We start from the raw sequence: 20,438 nt of genomic DNA, 5'->3' as shown, positions 1-20,438 counted from the left end.
GAAAAATAATCTTAGCTGCTGAACGATTTCGTTTGCGCTTCTTGATTTAGCTAGTGATAAATAAAAAATTTTCGTAGAGTCGAATCAATCATATAAAATTTTATATTATGTGTGTAGTAGTTTGCAAGTTTCCCATGGCATTGCGGAAGGTTTAAAACTTACCACTTTTGGAATAAATTTCCAACTTCCCACCAAGAATTTAATACAGAAAAGAACATTCCATCTTGCATCTACGGGGACGTTCGCATAATGTCACATATGAGGTTGGTGAAACATTTATGCTTCATGAGATATATACTAGTTTAAGTTATTAAAGTTAATTTTTACTATTTTTAATTTGTATTTTAACTTAATTTTTTTTTATATTTAATTTTTTTCTTTTTTTATAATTATTTTCACGTGAAAAATGCAGTGACGTCATAGTGCTCACACCAACGCCATCTGTTGGAAGGAAACCCTGGATCCTGTCCGTATCCGGAGGAAGTAGAGCGAGCAGGGTCCTCTAATTCGTGCGGCAATTTGCACGCCACGTCGCGGAACGGAATCCTTCACACTCTTCGCCCCGCGCTCACCGGAGAGATCGTGCAAATCCGACCGTTCGATCCCGATCGAACGGTGGTCATTGAATCTCTCTTTCCGTCCCCCATTGACTCGATTCGCAGGAGGACGTCCAACCACCTCAACCCCGACGATCACCAGCCGTCGGATTCCGCCATCAGGAAGATGGCCCCGGGCGATCGAGATGGACGGCTGAGATCTCGCCTCGCCGCTCCACTATCGTCGCCATAAAGAGCATCGAACGCATTCAGTCTCCTCCGAGCGCTGATTCGCCGAGAGATCTCTCGCCAACAGATCGCTTTCCAGGTTGGGGCTTCGAATCTTGTCTTTGTTTTCGATTCTTATTGAGGAGGAGAAGAATCCTATTGGGGCATTATCAGTCTCGGTGATCTACGAGAATCCAATCGGGTGTTTTCTCTTTTTGTTGTTTTGTGAGGACGCACTCCGTGTCTATCCATCGAGGGACGGATTTGTGACTTTTAGGCATCGCAATATGTGTGTTTTTCTCTTTGTTTTTTTTTCTTGTTGAATCAAGGGTCATTTGCAATGAATGCGATAGGAAATGCTCTTTGGTGCTGTGTGCTGATGAAATGCTATCCTAATTTCTTTTGGATTTCAGTCGATGCAATGATGCAATCTTTTCATTGTGACGAAATTGAGTGACTTGATATAGAATTCTGCATTCCCGTTGGATGTAGTTATTAAATTTGTGGACTTATCGATTTTGAAATTGCACTTTGAACCCGAGGTGAGGGACCACGATACATTCTTTGGACAAAAAACTCTTTTGGTTGGAGGATTTAAGAAAGACATTTTTTTGAAATGAAGAACACCTGAAGAATGCTTGATTGGTGAGAATGCCTTACAACTGAATAGTAATAAACCGTGTTGCAATATATGAAATGAACAAAAGGATGAGTAGGACAAGGGAAACCACTTATTATTTAGGATTTATTTTGGTTTATCACGGCCAGTACACCAGCTAGAATTCATTAGAAACATCTTCTAAAATGGTCAATGATATAAAATTGCTTTACCTTTTTCAAAAGAAATGAATGTAGTTATGCAGATGATTATGTGGTTATATTATTGCTTTAACAAATACATCTTGATGCATGCTCTTGGTCTAGCAAGTATATTTTCTGAGCTTTCATAAGTTCACACTATTTAGCAGATGATTGACCACAGGATGCCACAAGACTAAGATGCATGAGATGTTTTAATTCTTTGAGTTATATTTTCTGGTACAGACACTAGTGCTTCGTGGGAGATCCCATATTGAACCATATTGACACAACAAAACTGACACATATGACTCTGTATGATTTGGTAATGGATGTTTTCTAGCCTCCTCTTCCCAAAATCTGTATTTGACATGAGGTAGTAATAAAATTGTTATCCTGGTTTAGTAAAATATGAATGATAGAAAACTCGTATTGTAACTAGCTCATACCAACCAATCTAACACTGGATAATACTTGCACCCAACTGTGAAGGGGGTATACTATGAATCAATTAACTAGTTTTATTGCATTCTTGTAGCTATTAACAGTTCAAAAAGAACTCCAGAAATCCATCTTGCATCAGTTTGTTTAAAGCTTGTCAAAACATCTTGGTCATTGAAGTGTTAGGTTCCTTCAGAGCCTTATTCAGAATATTACGGGATGGTTTCTTTGAGAAAACATAGATCTTCTTCATAACTCCAACTATCTAATGCAACTAACTAATCGTGTGCAACCTCTTAATGAACATGTACTTATTTTATCTTAAAGAATTAATGTACTAGTTTCTATAATAATGAAATATGAATAACATAAGACTATAAATGTCTAGTTTCCTTGCTTCATATCTACTATTGCAACATATTTTGTTTGAATTCATTCCAAAAGCTAACAAAAAACTGAAATTAAATTGTAATATTGTAAATTCTATGTTTAGTACCAAATCCACTAATGACTCTATTTTTTTCTATGCATTACCAAATGAAGGCTAGCAAAATGTTTAAATGAGAAAAATGGCAATGCCACATTTAGTGAGCTAGCAAAAAAAAAAAAGGAGTGTGGTTATGGTATGGATTGATCTGTTATGCAAAATTTTGGTTAGAAATATGTACTGGTAATGATATTATGGAATTTCAAGAGATTTGAAAATTGAACAAGTTGTAGTTTGTTACAATTAGAAAAGAACTGAATGAGAAGTATTATGGGGGGCTTATGTAAGCCCAAATAAACCAAGAAAATTTTAAAACAGTAAATTTACCATTTCTAACAAGGAATCTGGGCTTTGGGCCTTGTATAGAGATGTATTGTGCCATATACCACCTTGTACTATTTGTACAAGTGGTAGATAGGGGCCACTTAGTGCACCAGCTAGGCAGATGCACCCTTGAAATGCTTCATGCTGGTTCCCTGTTGCACCACAATATACTGAATAAACTAGTAGTATCTTGATGAGCTCATAATGAATTTTATCATTGTTATAGGACTAAGCTGCCTTCACCTTCATTAGATTTGCTTTATTCTAATTGGCTTTTGATGATGGCTAGCTCAATAGTTGATCTGAACTTTTGAAACTCTGTTAATGTGTTCATTTGGACCAGGTTGGCTCGGCTAAGATGTCTGAGGATTGTAACATGAAATATGAAATGGATCCACTGTTGACTGTCAATATATCTGAGAATGCTAACAAGAATGGTGATAAAGATCCACTATTGCATGATCTGCATTCGAAGGTAACAGAACCTTTGGTATGTTTTTGGCTTCATAAGTACTAATCTCTTCACAATACCTTAGCTGTTATTACTCGCACTCACTTTCATTATCTTAATTACAGGTGAAGGTAGATACTGGGCAACCTGCCTCATTAACTTGGCAGAGAAAAGTAAGTGACCAGGGTCAACAACTGGCAGAATTCACTCTAACCATGCGAGAGATATTAAAACTGGTAATTCAAAGATTCAATCTCCTGCTTAATTTCCTTATTGGCCAATTAACCTTGATTTTATTGCTAGCTCTGTTTGCAAATTTGAAGTATTTGCACCTGCTGTTAGGTTCTGAACTAGAAACATCCAACCTTTATTAACTTCACGTGTTCATTCATGAACAAGAAGCTAATATGTTCAGAAGTGATCAGTGCTCTAGTTGGGTTATACCAGCACTAACCTTACTATACTAGAGGTCTACAACTACAATTTTCCATCAGAAGTTTGAATGTTTTTAGCCTATACAATATAATACAGTTTTGGCAACGTGTCAATACCAAGACACATGTCAGGAGATAAATGCATAGGTCAGTCTGTGTTCTGGCTTGTGGTCAAACCAATCTGTCAGTATCTCACAATTGATTGTGGTGTTTTGGTATCTCATTTTCACATATATGCTGGTAAATATTTCACAACCTGGTCATATATATGCTTCTGAATGATTTTATGTCACCTAGTTAATCTAGGGGCAAGAAAGTCACTTCTTTGTACTTGCTAGATTAAATATCAAATTCTTTCTTATGTCAGATTCCTCAGTTTATCTCTGAAGTCACATTTGATTCCATACGTGTTTCAGCCTTTATCTTGTATTTTAGATTTACCAGGCAAATTTCCTTCAACCCATTCTCTTCCATGAATAATTATAATGTGGTCCATGCAGGCTCCCTTGGGCATCCGACTTGGGCGTCAAATCCTTGAAGAAACTGCAAAAGGACAGGTGTTCTTTGTTCTTTTTACAAGGTAAATATGATCTGCCAGTGAATTTTAGAACAGTTTTTTTGTAATGGATGTAGGTTGCAGTGATTGATCCTCTGAAGAAGCGCACTGGTATCACTTGCCAAGCTGTTCCTCTTGGTGGAATTGGGTAATTCTCTCTTGCCAATCTAAGAGAATGAACTTTATGTTTAAATTAGTCAAGTGCCTATAGAAGAAGCCTTTTGATAACTCTTGAATGCATTTTTTTTTGTCATAAAATACTGGAGTATTCGTTGCAATTTTGTGCATAGGTTTTGAGAGAAATGCAGCCAATGTTGATATAAAGTGGCCTTCAACGGCTAGCTAATGGTTGGTTTTCAAAGAGGTTCAATCAAAAAGAGAAAAGGAAATTGTGATTAATTACATGAAAAGAGAAATTTTCATCGTTAATATGTCCAATCCCAAATCAAACTCTTCCAATCATCCATGCTTAGCGTCCTTGATTCATTTCAAGCACAGGGCCTAAACAAAATCAACCATGAATGAAATTTTAGGTTTAGTTAAAGCTCAATTCATATCAATTGAAACCAAAATGAATTCTAGGTAGTAAGACTCGCTATATTTTTTCTGACACCAATCACCAACAACCTTTAGATAAGTCAAAGTATTTTGTATTTCTAGGGAAATTGTAAGAGAGCTTTTAACTAGGTGCTGAAATTAGCTTCAATTTGGGCATGTATGTCCTTTTAAAATCCTTGTAAATAAAATGGCGGGCTTCAACATGTTGCTTAGATGTTTTATCAAAATAGAAAATTTTTTAAAGGGCATATAGCTATAAAATATTAGTTAGAGGGTAAGTAAAAAAATTATCAATTGACCAAAATAATATTGAAAAACAATACTTGAAGAATTTATGAAATTATTCAACCTAATATTGAAAACTAAGAAAAGTTTGATCAGTGGAAGGTAAGTATTTTAGTTCTCTTATATGAGACTAAAGAAGACGTATAAAATTGTGCAAACTATAGGGGTATTAAACTAATGAGTCATACTATGTAACTTTAAAAAAGAGTAATAGAAAAAAGACTGAGGAAGGAAACTACGGTGATCGAAATCAATTTGTATTTATGCCTAGAAGGTTGACAATAGAAGCTATATATCTTCTCAGACAACTAATTGAAAATTATCGAGAACAAAAGCAAGACTTACACATGGTATTTGTCGATCTAAAAAAAGTTTATGATAGAGTTCCAAGGGAAATTATATGGAGAATTCTAGAAAAGAGAGGAATTGACATAATGTATATTGAACTAATTAAGGATATATATGAGGATATAATGACAAGAGTAAAGACTTCAAACGAATTAATCGAAGCGTTTCCCATAAGATAGAGTTACATTAAGGATCAGTTCTAGGTCCCTATCTTTATACATTAATCATGGATGAATTCACTGGACACATCCAAGACATAGTATCGTGGTGCATGTTGTTTGTAGATGATATTGTTTTGATAGATGAGACATGTGAAGGAGTAAATGTTAAACTTGAATCTTGACGGGAAATGCTAGAAGTGAAAGGTTTTAGGCTTAATAGAGTAAAGACAGAATATGTTTAGCAGTATTAGACATAATGAGACAATTGTTAAGATAGGAGATGGCGACTTGTCTGTAACTGAGAGTTTTAAATATTTAAGATCATTTTTGTAAAAGGATGGAGGGATTAAGAGGATTGAGAGAGATATCTTTCATATAATACAAGCGGGATAATTGAAATGGAGAAGAGCGTTAGATATTCTTTGTGATCGTAAAGTATCTCTAAGACCTAAAGAAAAGCTTTACAAAATGACAGTTAGACCTGTTATGTTCTATGGAGTTGAATGTTGGACTATAACTTGAGCACATGAGCAAAAAAATGAGAGTTGCAGAGATGAGAATGTTAAGGTGGATGTGCGGACATACAAGGATGGACAAGATAAAAAATGAAAATATTAGAAAGAAAGTTGGAGGTTGCACCTATTGAGAAAAACTTCGGGAGATACATTTAAGATGGTACGGACATATACTTAGACGGCCAATAAATGCTCAAGTTAGGCGATGTAAAATTATGACAAATATGCATATCAAATGAGGAAAAGGAAAACAAAAAAGACTTGGTTAGCAACAATAAACCAAGTTAAAATTTATTTAAATATAAATGATGATATAGTAGGGGATAGAGCTCAGTGGTGTAAAAGGATCCATATAGCCAACGTCACCTACTAGGATAAAACTTGGTTATTGACCAGATGTGTGATGTCAGTTAAACTATTCAGCTGCCAATTATCTATGAACTAATGCTTTCTACATAATTACTCCTGATTATGTTTCCTCAGCATTATTTATAACATTTTCTATTATGTCCTTACATACACTTATGTTTTTATAACTCGACTGACACTGATCACACCTGAGACAAAAGAAAGGAACAAGCATTCCTTTTTTGATTCTACTTTATTTCTGGGAAGAGTTTGTATCATGCGAATTTTATTATTGCAAGAACACTTCTTTAAAAAAAATATTCTGTCCCATTTAACTAGAACTAATGAAGGTCTTGTTTATTGAATATCTTTTCCTCCATTCTACAATATTCTAATCACCTCTACAACTGTAGAAAAGGCATTTAATGTGCCAATAGTTGCATGTAACTTCATTTGTTTTCTTCCCTTATAACTTTAAAAATTATGACTTTAGATCAGGAAGCATAGGAAGAAGCTATAAAGGTGATTTTCAACGTTGGCAGTTATTCCCAGGACTTTGTGAAGATCAAGCTGTTCTTGCAAATCAATTTTCTGTGAGTGCCACATTTCCTGTTCAGTTGCATAGGTAAATATGTAGGAAAGCACTTGTATCTTGATTCTTGAGTATTAATCATGTTGTAGTTTGCATAATTTAATTATATCTAAGGTTCTAGTGTGTAGATTGCTACAGGATGAACTAATACTTCACCTGTTCCCTGTTCCTTATGATGATTATAGTAAAAGGATGTCATGAAATGGATTAAGGAGAAAGAACAAGTAACAAGATGTTATAAAATGGATGGAGTAAGAGTGCTTAGGGATTAACATTGAGATATATAAAAAAACCTCGATAATAATAGTAAAATATTTACCCCTCAAGCAGGATTATATACAATAATTGTCAAAATTAGTATCAGGATTGAGATTGGATTGCCAAAGAATGCTAGTAGTGCATTGCATTGGATTGGTGGAAAAGGCAAAATCATAATTGACAAAAAAATATTAAAAATGAAAAATAATAAAATTATTTCACATATGGGATTAAATCTTAAGAAAAAAAAAATCTATTATGTGTCATTACATAACCAATTATTAACAATCAAATATGCAAATAATGTCACATTTATTAATATAAAATAATTAATAATAAAAATATAATAACTAATAATAAAGTCATATATTTAATATAGATTACTCACTAGTACTATATTGTTAATATAAATTTTATTATTTAGCATTCAATATTTATATGATTTAGTTGAGTCCTTAACTATATTTGAACCGGGATTTAGTTGAACGAAGAACAATTTGAGGATCATTGTTGATTGAGAGATTATTATGTTCTCTTCAAATAACAACTTCTCTGAAGACACTAACCTTTCTCGATTGGTAGTGAGCTAGAGAAAGATGGACGAGACAACGAGTCTAACAAATGATCACAAGTTGAATGAATGATCCTTGCTATGGTGGTGAATCTTAAGTTGTGTCATACATGTCACAATTTCTGAATTTGCTATGTCTATATTTCACTCGAAGGGGAGTCTTAGCGCAACAGTAAAGTTGTTGTCATGTGACCTTGAAGTCACGGGTTTGAGTCGCGGAAACAATCTCTGGCAAAATGTAAGGTAAGATTGCATATAATAGATCCAATGTGGTTTGACCCTTCCTCGGTATCTCGCATTGGCGGGAGCTTCATGCACCGAACTGCCCTTTATATTTCATTCCTAAACTCATAAGTGCTTTAGTAAATATAAAAATAAATAGTTAACTGATCATATAATCATGAAATTAACAAATGAAGTGTAGATATGCCTATTCAACAACTTTTAGTGTACGAAATGATAGTATCTATCTATTTGTAACTTAATGAAAGACTGTAATTGAGGCTTGTCTAGTTTAACATAACTGTTTTATACTAGTTAAACAGCCAGGGCAAGATATATTGCTGTTGTCCATTGCCATTAAAGAAAATTTTGACCTTCTATTGCTTTGTTCAAGAATAGCTAGACACAATGATTGAAATTGTAACAAAGCCCAAAATTTGATACCCTAGCTCTACAAGAACTTTTTATGACAAGAGTGAAGGTACCTCTTGAAAATTGTCAGGCACTTGACTAAAATTTGAAGAAAAGAGAGCAGATGGTAGCTGTTAGCTTCTAGTTCAATTTTCCAAGATAATGTGAATGACACATATTATATGTGCAATTAAAACACTATAAGAAATATGCAATATGGTGTTGCACTTGCAAATAATCAACTGTAGAGACCATTGTACTTAACGAGCTTGATGCTCTTTATACATTCATTCTTATGTGATTTGTAAAGTTGTATCTCGATAGGCTATATCTCTTTGCTACTCTGAAGTTGTTTTATTTCGAATTGAAGGTTAAATGTTTTTCACATATACACTTCAGAGATGTGTTCCTAATAACATAGTTATCACTTGTATAGCTGTTTTATTAGCAGTATCTTATTTGGTAGGCTTTTATCTCACGTTCAGATGGTAAAAAGTACTCTACTGTACTCTCTCCTGGGAATGCAGATTTGATCAAGTAAGCAATTATGTCCTTCGGATTTCCTATATCCTTGTTTATTGGAATAGTTTGATTCTAAGAATCTCTCATATAACATTTATTTACCCTGCTGTTAACTTCATGTTGCTCAGAAAGCTTGAAAACATTAAGTTCTTGATATGCAGAAAAAATTCCATTTCAGGAGTTGGGTCTTGGGATTGGAACCTGAAAGGGCAAAACACTACTTATCATGCCCTGTATCCAAGGGCATGGACTGTTTATGATGGTAACTAGTGATCATCAATAACTATGTTTAGTCTTTGCAATTGGTTTGTGAATATCACGTGGACTTTGTCTGTACATTTTTGTCAATGCAGGAGAACCTGATCCAGATCTTAAAATAGTTTGTCGTCAGATTTCACCATTCATCCCTCACAATTACAAGCAGAGCAGCTACCCTGTTGCAGTATTCACATTTACTGTAATAAAATGATCATCACTATTAACTTATGTAAAAAACTATATATCTTTATTTTCACTAGCTGTTGCCTTATGAACGCCCAGTTAACCAACTTGGTCAAGACTGCAGCTGAAGTAACTTTGCTATTCTCATGGGCTGTAAGTAAATTTATTTCAAACATCTTATTAATTGGAGAGTATGTAACCAAAATGATAACCTCCATTGAATTATAGAAGAATATGATCACTTGAATGTTTTCCCTCATTTATGCAGAATTCTGTTGGTGGAATGTCTGAGTTCTCTGGATATCATTCTAATTATAAGATGAAGTATGTGTGTTGTCTCCGATATCTAAACCAGCTTATTCACATGATGTTTTCAAACTTAGCTACCAAACTAGGAAGTATCCATATAGTGCTTAAAATGTTTTCTTTGAACAGAGAAAAAGATGGAGTTCGTGGAGTACTTCTGCACCATAGGTACTTTTGAGATTTGAAAATAAGACCTGAAATCTGTATTCATGAAATAACTGAAGCATTTTGTATGTGGATCAGAACTACTAATGGTCTACCTCCAGTGACATTTGCTATAGCAGCAGAAGAGACAGCTGATGTCCATGTGTCAGAATGCCCTTTCTTCATAATAAGTGGAGGTTCTGACTCTTTTACAGCTAGAGACATGTGGTCTACCATCAAAGAGGTTAGCGATATTAGTTAATTGACATCTGTTTTTATTACACACCCTGCAATTCTCAGTCCTAGTCTAGTGTACTGAATATATTTACTTGCTTAGCCTCTTGGTAAAGACTTACCTATTTAACTATTCTCATAAAACATAGAATTAATACTTTTGCCGAACTAAGTTTTTTGGTAGTCCAACATCATGGTGTCATCTTTTTTTTATTTATTTATACCATGTTGAATTATTCATTATGGTTCATAGTCCAGTGTATCCTTCAACCTCCATTTATTATGAAATCGTAGAGATTGAAATATCATGCTCAAATGCTTGTATGATGAATTTCATGGATTAAGGGTAGAGAAGCATGGAAAACTTCAAATTGATGGGTGGTCATCAAATTTGAAGGATTCAATAACCTGTGTTTGATTGTTGGAATCTTGGGTTTATTTCGGGTAGATTGGTTGAATTGATACAATTAACCTTTGGGAAGAAATATTTTCTTGTGAGCTCTAGTGTCTAAAGTTCCACTACCAAATCTTTTAAACATAGGTCCCACAGTCATTTCTAGGGGCTTTGATTAACCAAAAATTGATTAATAATTCATTTCTGATCATTGGAGACTCAAGATTGACAATGTTGGTCGACCAATATTGAAGTTTGGCCAATCCGTTTTTTGACATTCACCCGGTTCCAATCTATTGGAGTAATTCTAGTTGCCCCGTAAGCTTTCCTAAGGTTTGAGACTTGATTTGTTACTAAAACATGAATTTGAAAACACCCTTTAGGATCTAGGATGAAGCTTCTTAGATAATAGGATTTATGTAGAATCTTAATCCTATCAATACAATCAATTGAGCCAAAATAATTGAACACAAGGATCTTCGAGTACTTCAAGCTTAATGACCATCTGCAAGTTTGAAACTCTCCACATGACTCCACACTTAATATATAAAGTCCATCATCCAAGATCGATAATTTTAATTTTTAAGGATTCATAATATGTTTTACATATTTTGTGCAAATGATCAATTACAACAACAACAACACATGCCCTAGATAGGTGATGTAAGACCATGACATATACACACATTAATCAAGGAAGAGGGAGACTAAACAAGAAGACTTTGTTACCAATAATAAAATATGATAAAATTCGTTTAAATATAAAAGATATAATAGGAGATCAAGCCTAATGATGTATGAGGATCGATATAGTTGACCCCACACAGTAAGATAATGGCTTGGTTGTTGTTGTTATTAATTACAAATATCTAACTTAAATCATATTGCTAAAATATTAAATACCAGTTAGACCTTACTATTAGGTAAGGATCATTATCCCAATATTGGTGGCCTACTTATAAATAGTTAAAGATTTCTGTATAAATAAGCAAATACATAATAATGTTGTATAGAGAGACGGATCTACATAGGAGGTGCCCTAGGCTATAGCCCAGCCCAAAATTTTTACTATCCATGCGACTTATTGGATTTTATACAGATTCTGTATGATGGCTGACCAGACTGTCAGAGTGAGAACCAAATATTCAAGTTGTTAAATGGAACAGAATAGCCTTCTAAAAGGAGAAGCTACTTTCCTCAGTTATTTGGCTTTGATTGTCTTTGTTTGACCAAGGCATTATCATACAATTAAGATAATTATCAAATTAGAATTCTTTGTTTTCTCATTTGAGGATGGAAGTAATAATTTTTTACTTGTAAGAGTTCAGATTTAGGACGTTTTTGACTTGGAAGCAAACTGTTCATGTTAAACTAGCCAAGTAGATTATTTCGTATATATCTATACATATTTTATCCTTAAATTTTTTTTAAAAAAAATTTCTTTCCTGAATCAAATAGATACCATTTTATCTTCTTGATCAAATTAATTTTCCAAGGATATTTTTGCTACCCTTTATCAATTTGATTCAGCGAACTAGTCACATCATTCTCTTTCCAAAACCCTATCAATTTTTTGGGTTCTAGTTCAGTCCAATTTTTTTTATTATTATTATCTATGTAAATTTTTTACTTAGCCCACTAAAGTCCACCCCTTTCACATCCAAAAGCCCAGCCCAACTCTAATTCCTGGATCTATCCCTGGTTGTAAATGTAGAGTTATAATAATATACTTAGAGAGAGGAGAGAGAGGAGATTACCCTTGGGCCAATATTGTCTCTCTTTGGTTCCAAATAATCTTATCTTTCATGTTCACTTAGTTCATCTAATGCCTTATCTTTATCTACCTATATAAGATTCTTCCACAACTTTCAGCTCCTACCTTTTGCCTTTGCCAACCACATCAAGCTCTTCCCATAGCCTAATCTCATTGAGGTAGCAACACTCAGTGATGTAGTCCTTCAGTTAGTTCACCCGATCAGATCAAACCACTGTGTCTCTTGGTGATATTGACAAAGTGCTTAGCTTGCACTAATCTCTGGTGCTTATAGTTGGAATCTCTTTATATACCGCCTTAGTACTTATGTTGGGTGAATTAGAGACATTTGGTGATAAGTTAGGTGAATTAGTCAAAGTTTCCTCCAATTTAAGTGAATTATAGGGCTATTAGTGTTCTTAAATTTGATTCATCTTTTGGATAAATTTCAACTTCAACTTGAGATTGTACATCTTTATTTTGTGAAATTTTATATGTAGGATAATATTCACTCTCTAACACTTTGAAATTTCAAGATAGTATTCAACTATTAAAGCATCATAACAAACTTCCTATACTGAATTAGATTAAAATAGTTTACCATCACGTTAATTTTTAGCCTAAATGGCTAATAAATCAATGATGGATCTATGAAAGCTTTTCCCTAACACCACAATGCCTATGTAAGTTATTAAATTGGTATTGACATTTGTATAGTTGTTTTACTTATAAATTGGTAATATAGTTCACCAGCAAAGTTTCTAGGACCGTTTCTTTTTGTTTTAGGTTTACATCTTATGTCGAAATCCATGTTTATTGGTGGTTGTTCAAATCAGCTAAGTTAGTTTGAATATTTTATCAAAATTTCTTAGCAACTCAATAAATTGGTTGGCAAATTGTGCTTATTCAACAGGGATGATAACATATCAATCATGATAGTTTCCAATTTAATTAACAATTGAGAAATATATTAAGGTTCAATCGTCTATCAAAACTAAGGGCATTTGTTTATTATTATTTTAAGGAATATAATTTAATTCTTCTCTAGGTGGTAATGTGATTGAAGGAAGGATATCTGTTATTCATAATGCTACATATGTATGAAGGATAATATTAGCTAAAATTATTCGTATAATAGGATCTAATCACATGAATCTAAGTTCATTCTCTATGTGAGTGTTGTTGGTTCTCTCACTCCTGAAAGCTACATCTCTCCTCTTGTATAGTTCATAATAGTAATGGTATTTCTTCCTATTATCTCTTACTGAACATATTGAGAAGTAATGATACTTATAAAGTGTAATGGAATGATTAAGTGCAATAAAGAAACCTTTTCTTATGATGAATTTATTTTACAAAGTAAAATGTGATGGATGATGATTAAAGTAAATAAAAGCTAATTATATGTTTTGTTAACAATGAATAATTGCCAAATAACTATATATATGATCATATATTTTTCATAAATGATGTGTTATGATATGTAGGAATTTTATGTTAAAACATAATTAAAATTTTAAAAATAAATTGATTAAATAAATAAGTAACTTTTAATGAAGGAGCTTTTAATTTTGCTAGAAACATGGAAGACTAGTCCCTTGTTGAAATTGTCACAAGAAAATCTTTATCACTTGACAAAATGAAATCCTTTTACAATCTACTTTGTGCATGATCAAATTAGCTAAATCTCTGAGTGTACAAAAGGGCTTAGACCAATACCATATATATATAATGGTTTCGATGAATCCCAAAAGTAGTGGGCCCACTTTTCAACAACTCCCAATATTATTATATTTGTTTTGCCACAACAATCTCTTGTTGTTTTATTATTTTCTAAGGGAAGGGGGAAAGGACTAGGGCTCAAGGTCTAGACCTAATCTCAATTGTTGTGAAAGTTGATCCACGGTGAACAATGGCCAGTAGTTGCGAAATCCAATATGGCCATCAAAAAGAGAGTGAGAGGCAATCCTTCTCATTATGTGGAAGGGATCTGTGAGGATTGCTATCAGTGACTTTAAAATTTTGCTTAGGAGGTGGCAAGACAAAGTGACTCTCACATGAGAGGCAATAGAACAATGTTGTGAAGCGATGCAATTCTAGCAAAAGAGGTGACGAAGCAGAACAACAATGACAGGAACCCACGTCCTATCTCTTGGGAAATCAAAGAAAAGGGGAAGGGGGTAGGAAATCAAAGAAAAGAGGAAAGGGATGATCACTTTGAGTGGATTGCCCTCCAATTTCCAAAAGGTTGTGAATTCATAAAGAATTCTCATTGATTTATATTGATTGATTCCTTACCAAAGGGCTACATATTTATTTATTGACATCCAAAATGTGCCCTGTAAATAAGTAAAAAGACTGATTTTAATGACTATCTCTTATTCTAAATAAAATAAATTAATTTACTTATTCTAAAGAAAAGAAAAGGTAATAATTATAGGTTGAAGGGTAATTCCAATAATTCTCTTTTGGAATCGAATTACTCCACTATCCTTCAAAACAATCTTGTGCTCAAGGCTCTTTTTTCTTATTTTCTTTTTCTTTTGATGATTTAAATAAAATGTTTTCTTATTATAGACCAATTGTAGTCTCTTTCTGATAGAATTATGATAGACAAGTAGACTTCTATGTTTCTTCCTTGAGTCCAAATGGATATGCCTAAAATTCCTATGATAATGAGGTGCATTGTCTCAAATCTTCGTTGAGAGGTTATGAGCATGCTAATAGTTTCTTTCATAAGAGATTCAATTTTCTTCGTTTTGCCTTGCATGAAGCCCTTATCAAGTTACAACAAAAGAATATTCTACATCATGCCTTCATTGAGAAGTAGCTAGTACACTGAGATGGCTTATGGTAATTTTCTTTAACTAGAAGCTAGTTCGACAGTGTCACTCCAAGCAAGGGAATTACTTTGATGTTGTCAATGAGGACAAAGGTAATTTTCTTTAACTAGAAGCTAGTTCGACAGTGTCACTCCAAGCAAGGGAATTACTTTGATGTTGTCAATGAGGACAAAGGTCTTGTTGCTTGGTTCTCTTGAATGAAGTAGAGATTGTTGTTAAATGCAGCGACTTCAAATATAGATCTTGCAATGATTGTGATAAATGAATTCTTCCTACCATTATCAAGGTTTTATGCAGTGACTTCAAATATTAGTTTTGTTCTATTTCTCTCATTTTACTCTTTTTTTATATTCTTATCTTTTTATCTTTTCATTTTTTTCTTTATTTCTTTCATTTTTTCATCGCTTTTTCCCTCTTTTTTCAATCATTTTATCTTTTTTTTTCACACTTCCTTTTTTTGTTTTACGATAATTTTTTCATCTATTGTTATCACCTATTTTCTTTATTTTTTACTCTAATCTTCTTTTTCCTTTTTTATCTCATTTTAATCTTTCTTTTATTCATCATCCTTTTTCTTATTTACAATTTTTTCACTTTTTTATTTTCACTCTAGTCACCACTTAGCTTGATCAATTGAGATTCAAAGTAGAGAACTAAATTCATACAAAAATTTATCCAAATTTAAAAATATGAGTTCATTAAATATCATTTCAAATAAATTGGTCAAAGATATTTAGGATAGGTGTAAAGGCTTAGGAAGAGTAAGAATAAGGATCAAAGCGCTTTACATTATATTTATAAGAATTAAGCTCCTTGAGCTTGTACATAACTGTATTAGATTAATATTGAATCTGGTTGATTTTGTGTACGCTATGATTGGCTTTCTTGAAATATTGGAGCTGCAGATGTAAACTTTCACACTGAAGGTTTTCTCAGATCATTCTGCTTGGACTGTGTCACTTACTATAATTCAACTTGCTCACTTCTTGCATAGTTCCTTAGTTGCATTGCATTTCTCAAAAATCTTGTTGTACCAAATGGTCATGAAGAACCAAGACTTCGTGAAACCTAAGGATGCCCCATTCTGACCTAAAAGAAAAGGAATCAACTCAACCAAGTCATGGAAACAACTTCTCTGCCAAACAAGGGTGAGGATGATTAATGGCCCTCCCAGACCATGTATATTAGTAGAAACCTTCGACGGCAATTAGCCCTTTTCCTAGAGATATTGTTACTGACTTCATCACACAGAGTAACTGCTTTGTTTTCTTTCACAATTCTCACGTTGGCATTTTTTCATGAATAATCATACAAAACAGCATGGATCTTTTGACCACCATGATTCTTCGGGGATTTATCATTCTGAACCTGGATCATCAATTGGAGCAGCTGTTGCAGCTACTGTGAAGCTTGATTCACAAGCAACTCATACTGTGACATTTTCTTTAGCTTGGGCTTGCCCTGAAGTAAAGTTTCCTAGTGGAAAGACTTATCACAGGTAACTGGGCTGTTTCCTTCAGTATACAATGAACTATAGTTGGTGCTTAGGTGACTTGTGTCGACAGGCGCTATACTAAATTTTATGGAACTGATTGTGATGCAGCAGCAAGTCTTGTGCATGATGCTATTTTCGGTATAAGTTTCTTCTCTGTTATGTTATAGTTCCATATCTGTTAGGTTTATTTTTCAAAACAGCTTCTTCAAATAAATTACTGAGTTATTTATCATGGTTTGGTAAATTTTATTCTTAATGTTGTTCATTTTTTACTCTTTGATGCAATAGAGCATAGTTCCTGGGAGAGTCAAATTGAAGAATGGCAAAATCCTATTTTGCAGGATAAGCGGTTCCCTGCTTGGTATGTTACTTGCAAATAAAATATACTAACTGCTGCAAAATGGGCTTGACATTTATTTGTTTCTTTCAGGTATCCTGTCACTCTATTTAATGAACTATACTACCTTAATGCTGGAGGAACAATTTGGACTGGTGATTATTCATTATTATCCTACCTCTAGTTAAATAGCTTCTTTTTTTTATAAGTAGCTCATCATGTCCTATGACAGATGGGTCACCACCAATTCAGAGTTTAGCAACTATCGAAGTAAAACAATTCTCCCTTGACATGTCAAATGGAGATTTTAGTGATTTGGCTGATGTCATAACAAGAAAGAATACTGCAGCTGATATCCTCGATAGAATGGCATCAGTACTTGAAAAGTTGCATTCACCCATTGCATCAAATTCAGCTATAGGAACATCATTGCTTCAAGGAGAGGAAAACATTGGCCAGTTTCTCTATCTTGAAGGAATTGAATATTGCATGTGGAATACATACGATGTCCATTTCTATGCTTCCTTCTCCCTGATCATGTTGTTTCCAAAACTAGAACTGAGCATTCAGAGGGATTTTGCTGCTGCGGTAATGATGCATGATCCTGAAAAGATTAAGACCATGCATGATGGCAAGTGGTGTGCAAGAAAAGTCCTCGGAGCTGTTCCCCATGATCTTGGCCTTGGTGACCCATGGCTTAAAGTTAATGCATATAATCTGTACGACACTGATAGATGGAAGGACTTGAACCCTAAATTTGTTCTCCAAGTATGGAGAGATACAGTAATCACTGGTGATAAGGCATTTGCACAAGCTGTATGGCCATCAGTATACATGGCAATGGCATACATGGATCAGTTTGATAAGGATAAAGATGGAATGATTGAAAATGAAGGATTTCCCGATCAAACCTATGATGTTTGGTCAGCTACTGGTGTTAGTTCATACACCGGAGGGCTATGGGTGGCTGCTTTGCAAGCTGCTTCAGCCATGGCATGTGAAGTTGGTGACAAGGCCTCGGAAGAACTTTTCTGGGACAAGTATCTGAAAGCAAAATCTGTGTATGATAAGTTGTGGAATGGTTCTTACTTCAATTATGACAACAGTGGTAGCAAGACAAGTTCATCCATCCAGGCAGATCAATTAGCTGGGCATTGGTAAGTACTGATATTTGTCTCACTTAGAAATTCCCTTTTCTTTGAGATTTTATATTAGTTAGATGTTTGGTTTCCATTTAGTTCATTGAATTTACTTGATACTGATTAAATTGAAGAATATCCCGTTTATTTCCTTGTATTTTCATGGTTACTCATGCAATGTACCATGTTAGAACCCAAGTTGAATTTATCATTTTATTCCGTCAAGCTTCATGTCGTAGCTTTAAAATGCGCCACCTATGCAATACTATATATATTCTGTAACTTTATTTGTTGCCCTTGCTTTACCGGATTTTGTGATGTTTGATTCCAGACAACTGTAAAGTGAGGCTGCATTTTTCATGCCTGTTTTTAAGTGTGCAATTGCGACAAAAATACTTGAATATGTTTCAGGTATGCTATAGCTTGCGGTCTTACCCCAATTGTTGATAAAGAGAAAGCGAAAAGTGCCTTTGAAAAAGTTTTTTCCTTCAATGTGTTAAAATACAAGGGTGGAAAGAGAGGAGCCATTAATGGGATGAGACCAGATGGCACCGTTGATATGTCGGCAATGCAGTCAAGAGAGACATGGCCTGGTGTGACATACTCGGTCGCTGCTGGTATGATCCAAGAAGGCTTGTTCGAGGAAGCTTTCAGAACTGCACAAGGGATCTATGAAGCTGCCTGGTCTCAAGAAGGACTCGGGTCAGTATCTATTAATATTCACCCATTGTTTTTGGTATCCAAATATTTTAGTCATCAATTAGGATTTAATATTTGCATTTCAATAAATTAAGCTTCACTTAATCTTGGAAAGGAAGATGATTGAGTGATCATTCATCCTTCCTACGCAATGAAAAAGGCAAACAAAACATAGTACCTGTTTTTCGAAGCTGTTCCATTTTCAGTTCTATAGGCGAATTTAAAATGTATAGGACTTTCCTTGGTGTGCCCCATAGTTTTTAGATATAACTAGGAATAAATATTTAGTGAAGAACTTGCATAACAGCTGAACCATAGAAGACTAGGGCATTATAGGTATTTTTGTTTTCTGCCTGCCTTCTTCCCTCCCTTCAAGTAAACAAGACAGAAGAGCACTTTCTTTTCTCTTCTTTTCCATTTCTTTTATGTGTCTGTCTTTTATCTGTACTCCTATTTTCCCTCTCTTTACGTGTACATGATTTTAATCAACTAGAACATTAGAAAGAAAATTGAGATTGTACCTATTGAGAGAAAATTCTGGGAGACACATTTAAGATGGTACGGACATATAATTAGACGACCAATAAATGTTTTAGTTAGACGATGTGAAATTATGATAGATATGCATATCAAACGAGAAAGAAGAAGATAAAAAAAAAAGACTTAATTAACAACGATAAAACAAGATAAAATTTATTTAAATATAGATGATGATATAGTAGAGGATATTGTCTTTGTTGTTAATCTTAGTTAACTCGAGCCATATACATAACAAGGCACTATTAAAATGGTGCATATACCAATTCTAATATCCTTAGACTCTAATCTCTATACCCCACATGGATTGATCTTAGCGTGGCCAGAAGTTCTAGAACCACTTGTGCATCATAGGTCATGCAACCCCAAGTGCGGACGATGATTATAGTTTAGATAGTAGATTCATATTTTCTTGCAGTGCCGTAATTTGTCTGAAAGTTTATAATCTGCTAGAATAGATTCCTTCAACAATGCTTATGAGATGCCACCATGCTTGAGTAATTGATTGTCGACATCATTGTTCTACAATGCAAAAAACACTATTTTTCTTACTTACTAAGAGTGATGTGAGTTTGTCATTAGGTACGCGTTCCAGACCCCTGAAGCTTGGAACAACGACGACCAATATCGTTCTCTCTGCTACATGCGCCCCTTGGCAATATGGGCGATGCAGTGGGCGTTATCGAAACCGAAACTCCACTTCCGAGAAGCTGAGGCAGGAACCAGAGGAGAGGCTCAGCTGAAACACCATGTCTCCTTCTCAAAAGTTGCCAAGCTGCTCAAACTTCCGGAAGAAGAAACTTCCAAAAGCATTCTTCGTGTTATCTATGAAATTACTTGCAGTCGGATGAGGTCGTGATTTGAGACGCCGACTAGCTCCTCGGCATGTCGAAGGATTGGATTCATTATTGTTCATTCAATTACTTCAGAATTAGTCTCCAAATAATACAAGTATGTTGGCAAAAGCTTCCATACATTTGTTTATTCAAATTGCAAGAATGATATCGAAACTGTTGGAAACTGTTGTGTGTGCACAGGACTTTCATGAACTTCCAGCAAGGCTTTAGACA

General features: G+C 34.3%; 1 protein-coding gene across 2 annotated transcripts; it reads left to right on the top strand.

Annotated features, from left to right (window-relative positions):
• The first annotated feature begins 3,168 nt into the window (after window positions 1-3,168).
• LOC141830587 (uncharacterized) lies at window positions 3,169-20,369 on the top strand. 2 transcript variants are annotated; one of them, XM_074717988.1, is made up of 19 exons: window positions 3,169-3,289; window positions 3,391-3,501; window positions 4,200-4,256; window positions 4,333-4,403; window positions 6,964-7,063; window positions 8,991-9,061; window positions 9,208-9,308; window positions 9,400-9,503; window positions 9,587-9,640; window positions 9,756-9,811; window positions 9,923-9,961; window positions 10,037-10,181; window positions 16,481-16,659; window positions 16,727-16,794; window positions 16,945-17,017; window positions 17,087-17,148; window positions 17,226-18,150; window positions 18,544-18,834; window positions 19,951-20,369. In XM_074717988.1, exons 1-19 carry the CDS (start codon window positions 3,173-3,175, stop codon window positions 20,225-20,227), a joined length of 2,901 nt encoding a protein of 966 aa, XP_074574089.1. In that variant the 5' UTR covers window positions 3,169-3,172; the 3' UTR covers window positions 20,228-20,369. The 2 variants fall into 2 exon arrangements, with proteins under 2 accessions (XP_074574089.1, XP_074574090.1); XM_074717989.1 differs by having other exon boundaries at window positions 3,190-3,304.
• Window positions 20,370-20,438: the final 69 nt, after the last annotated feature.

This window comes from Curcuma longa, chromosome 6 (assembly GCF_044706935.1).
Source record: "Curcuma longa cultivar G26 ecotype Majalengka, Jawa Barat chromosome 6, ITB_CL_G26_1.1, whole genome shotgun sequence".
NCBI classification, from domain to species: Eukaryota; Viridiplantae; Streptophyta; class Magnoliopsida; order Zingiberales; family Zingiberaceae; genus Curcuma; species Curcuma longa.
This window is presented reverse-complemented; position numbering and strand designations above follow the sequence as displayed.

Excerpts from the sequence above, each read along its gene's own strand:
- LOC141830587 (XM_074717988.1), top strand. The coding sequence starts at position 3,173 with ATGTCTGAGGATTGTAACATGAAATATGAAATGGATCCACTGTTGACT. Across the intron at positions 7,064-8,990 it reads TTCTTGCAAATCAATTTTCT|GCTTTTATCTCACGTTCAGA; the intron begins GTGAGTGCCACA and ends CTTATTTGGTAG. Across the intron at positions 9,812-9,922 it reads CATTCTAATTATAAGATGAA|AGAAAAAGATGGAGTTCGTG; the intron begins GTATGTGTGTTG and ends TTCTTTGAACAG.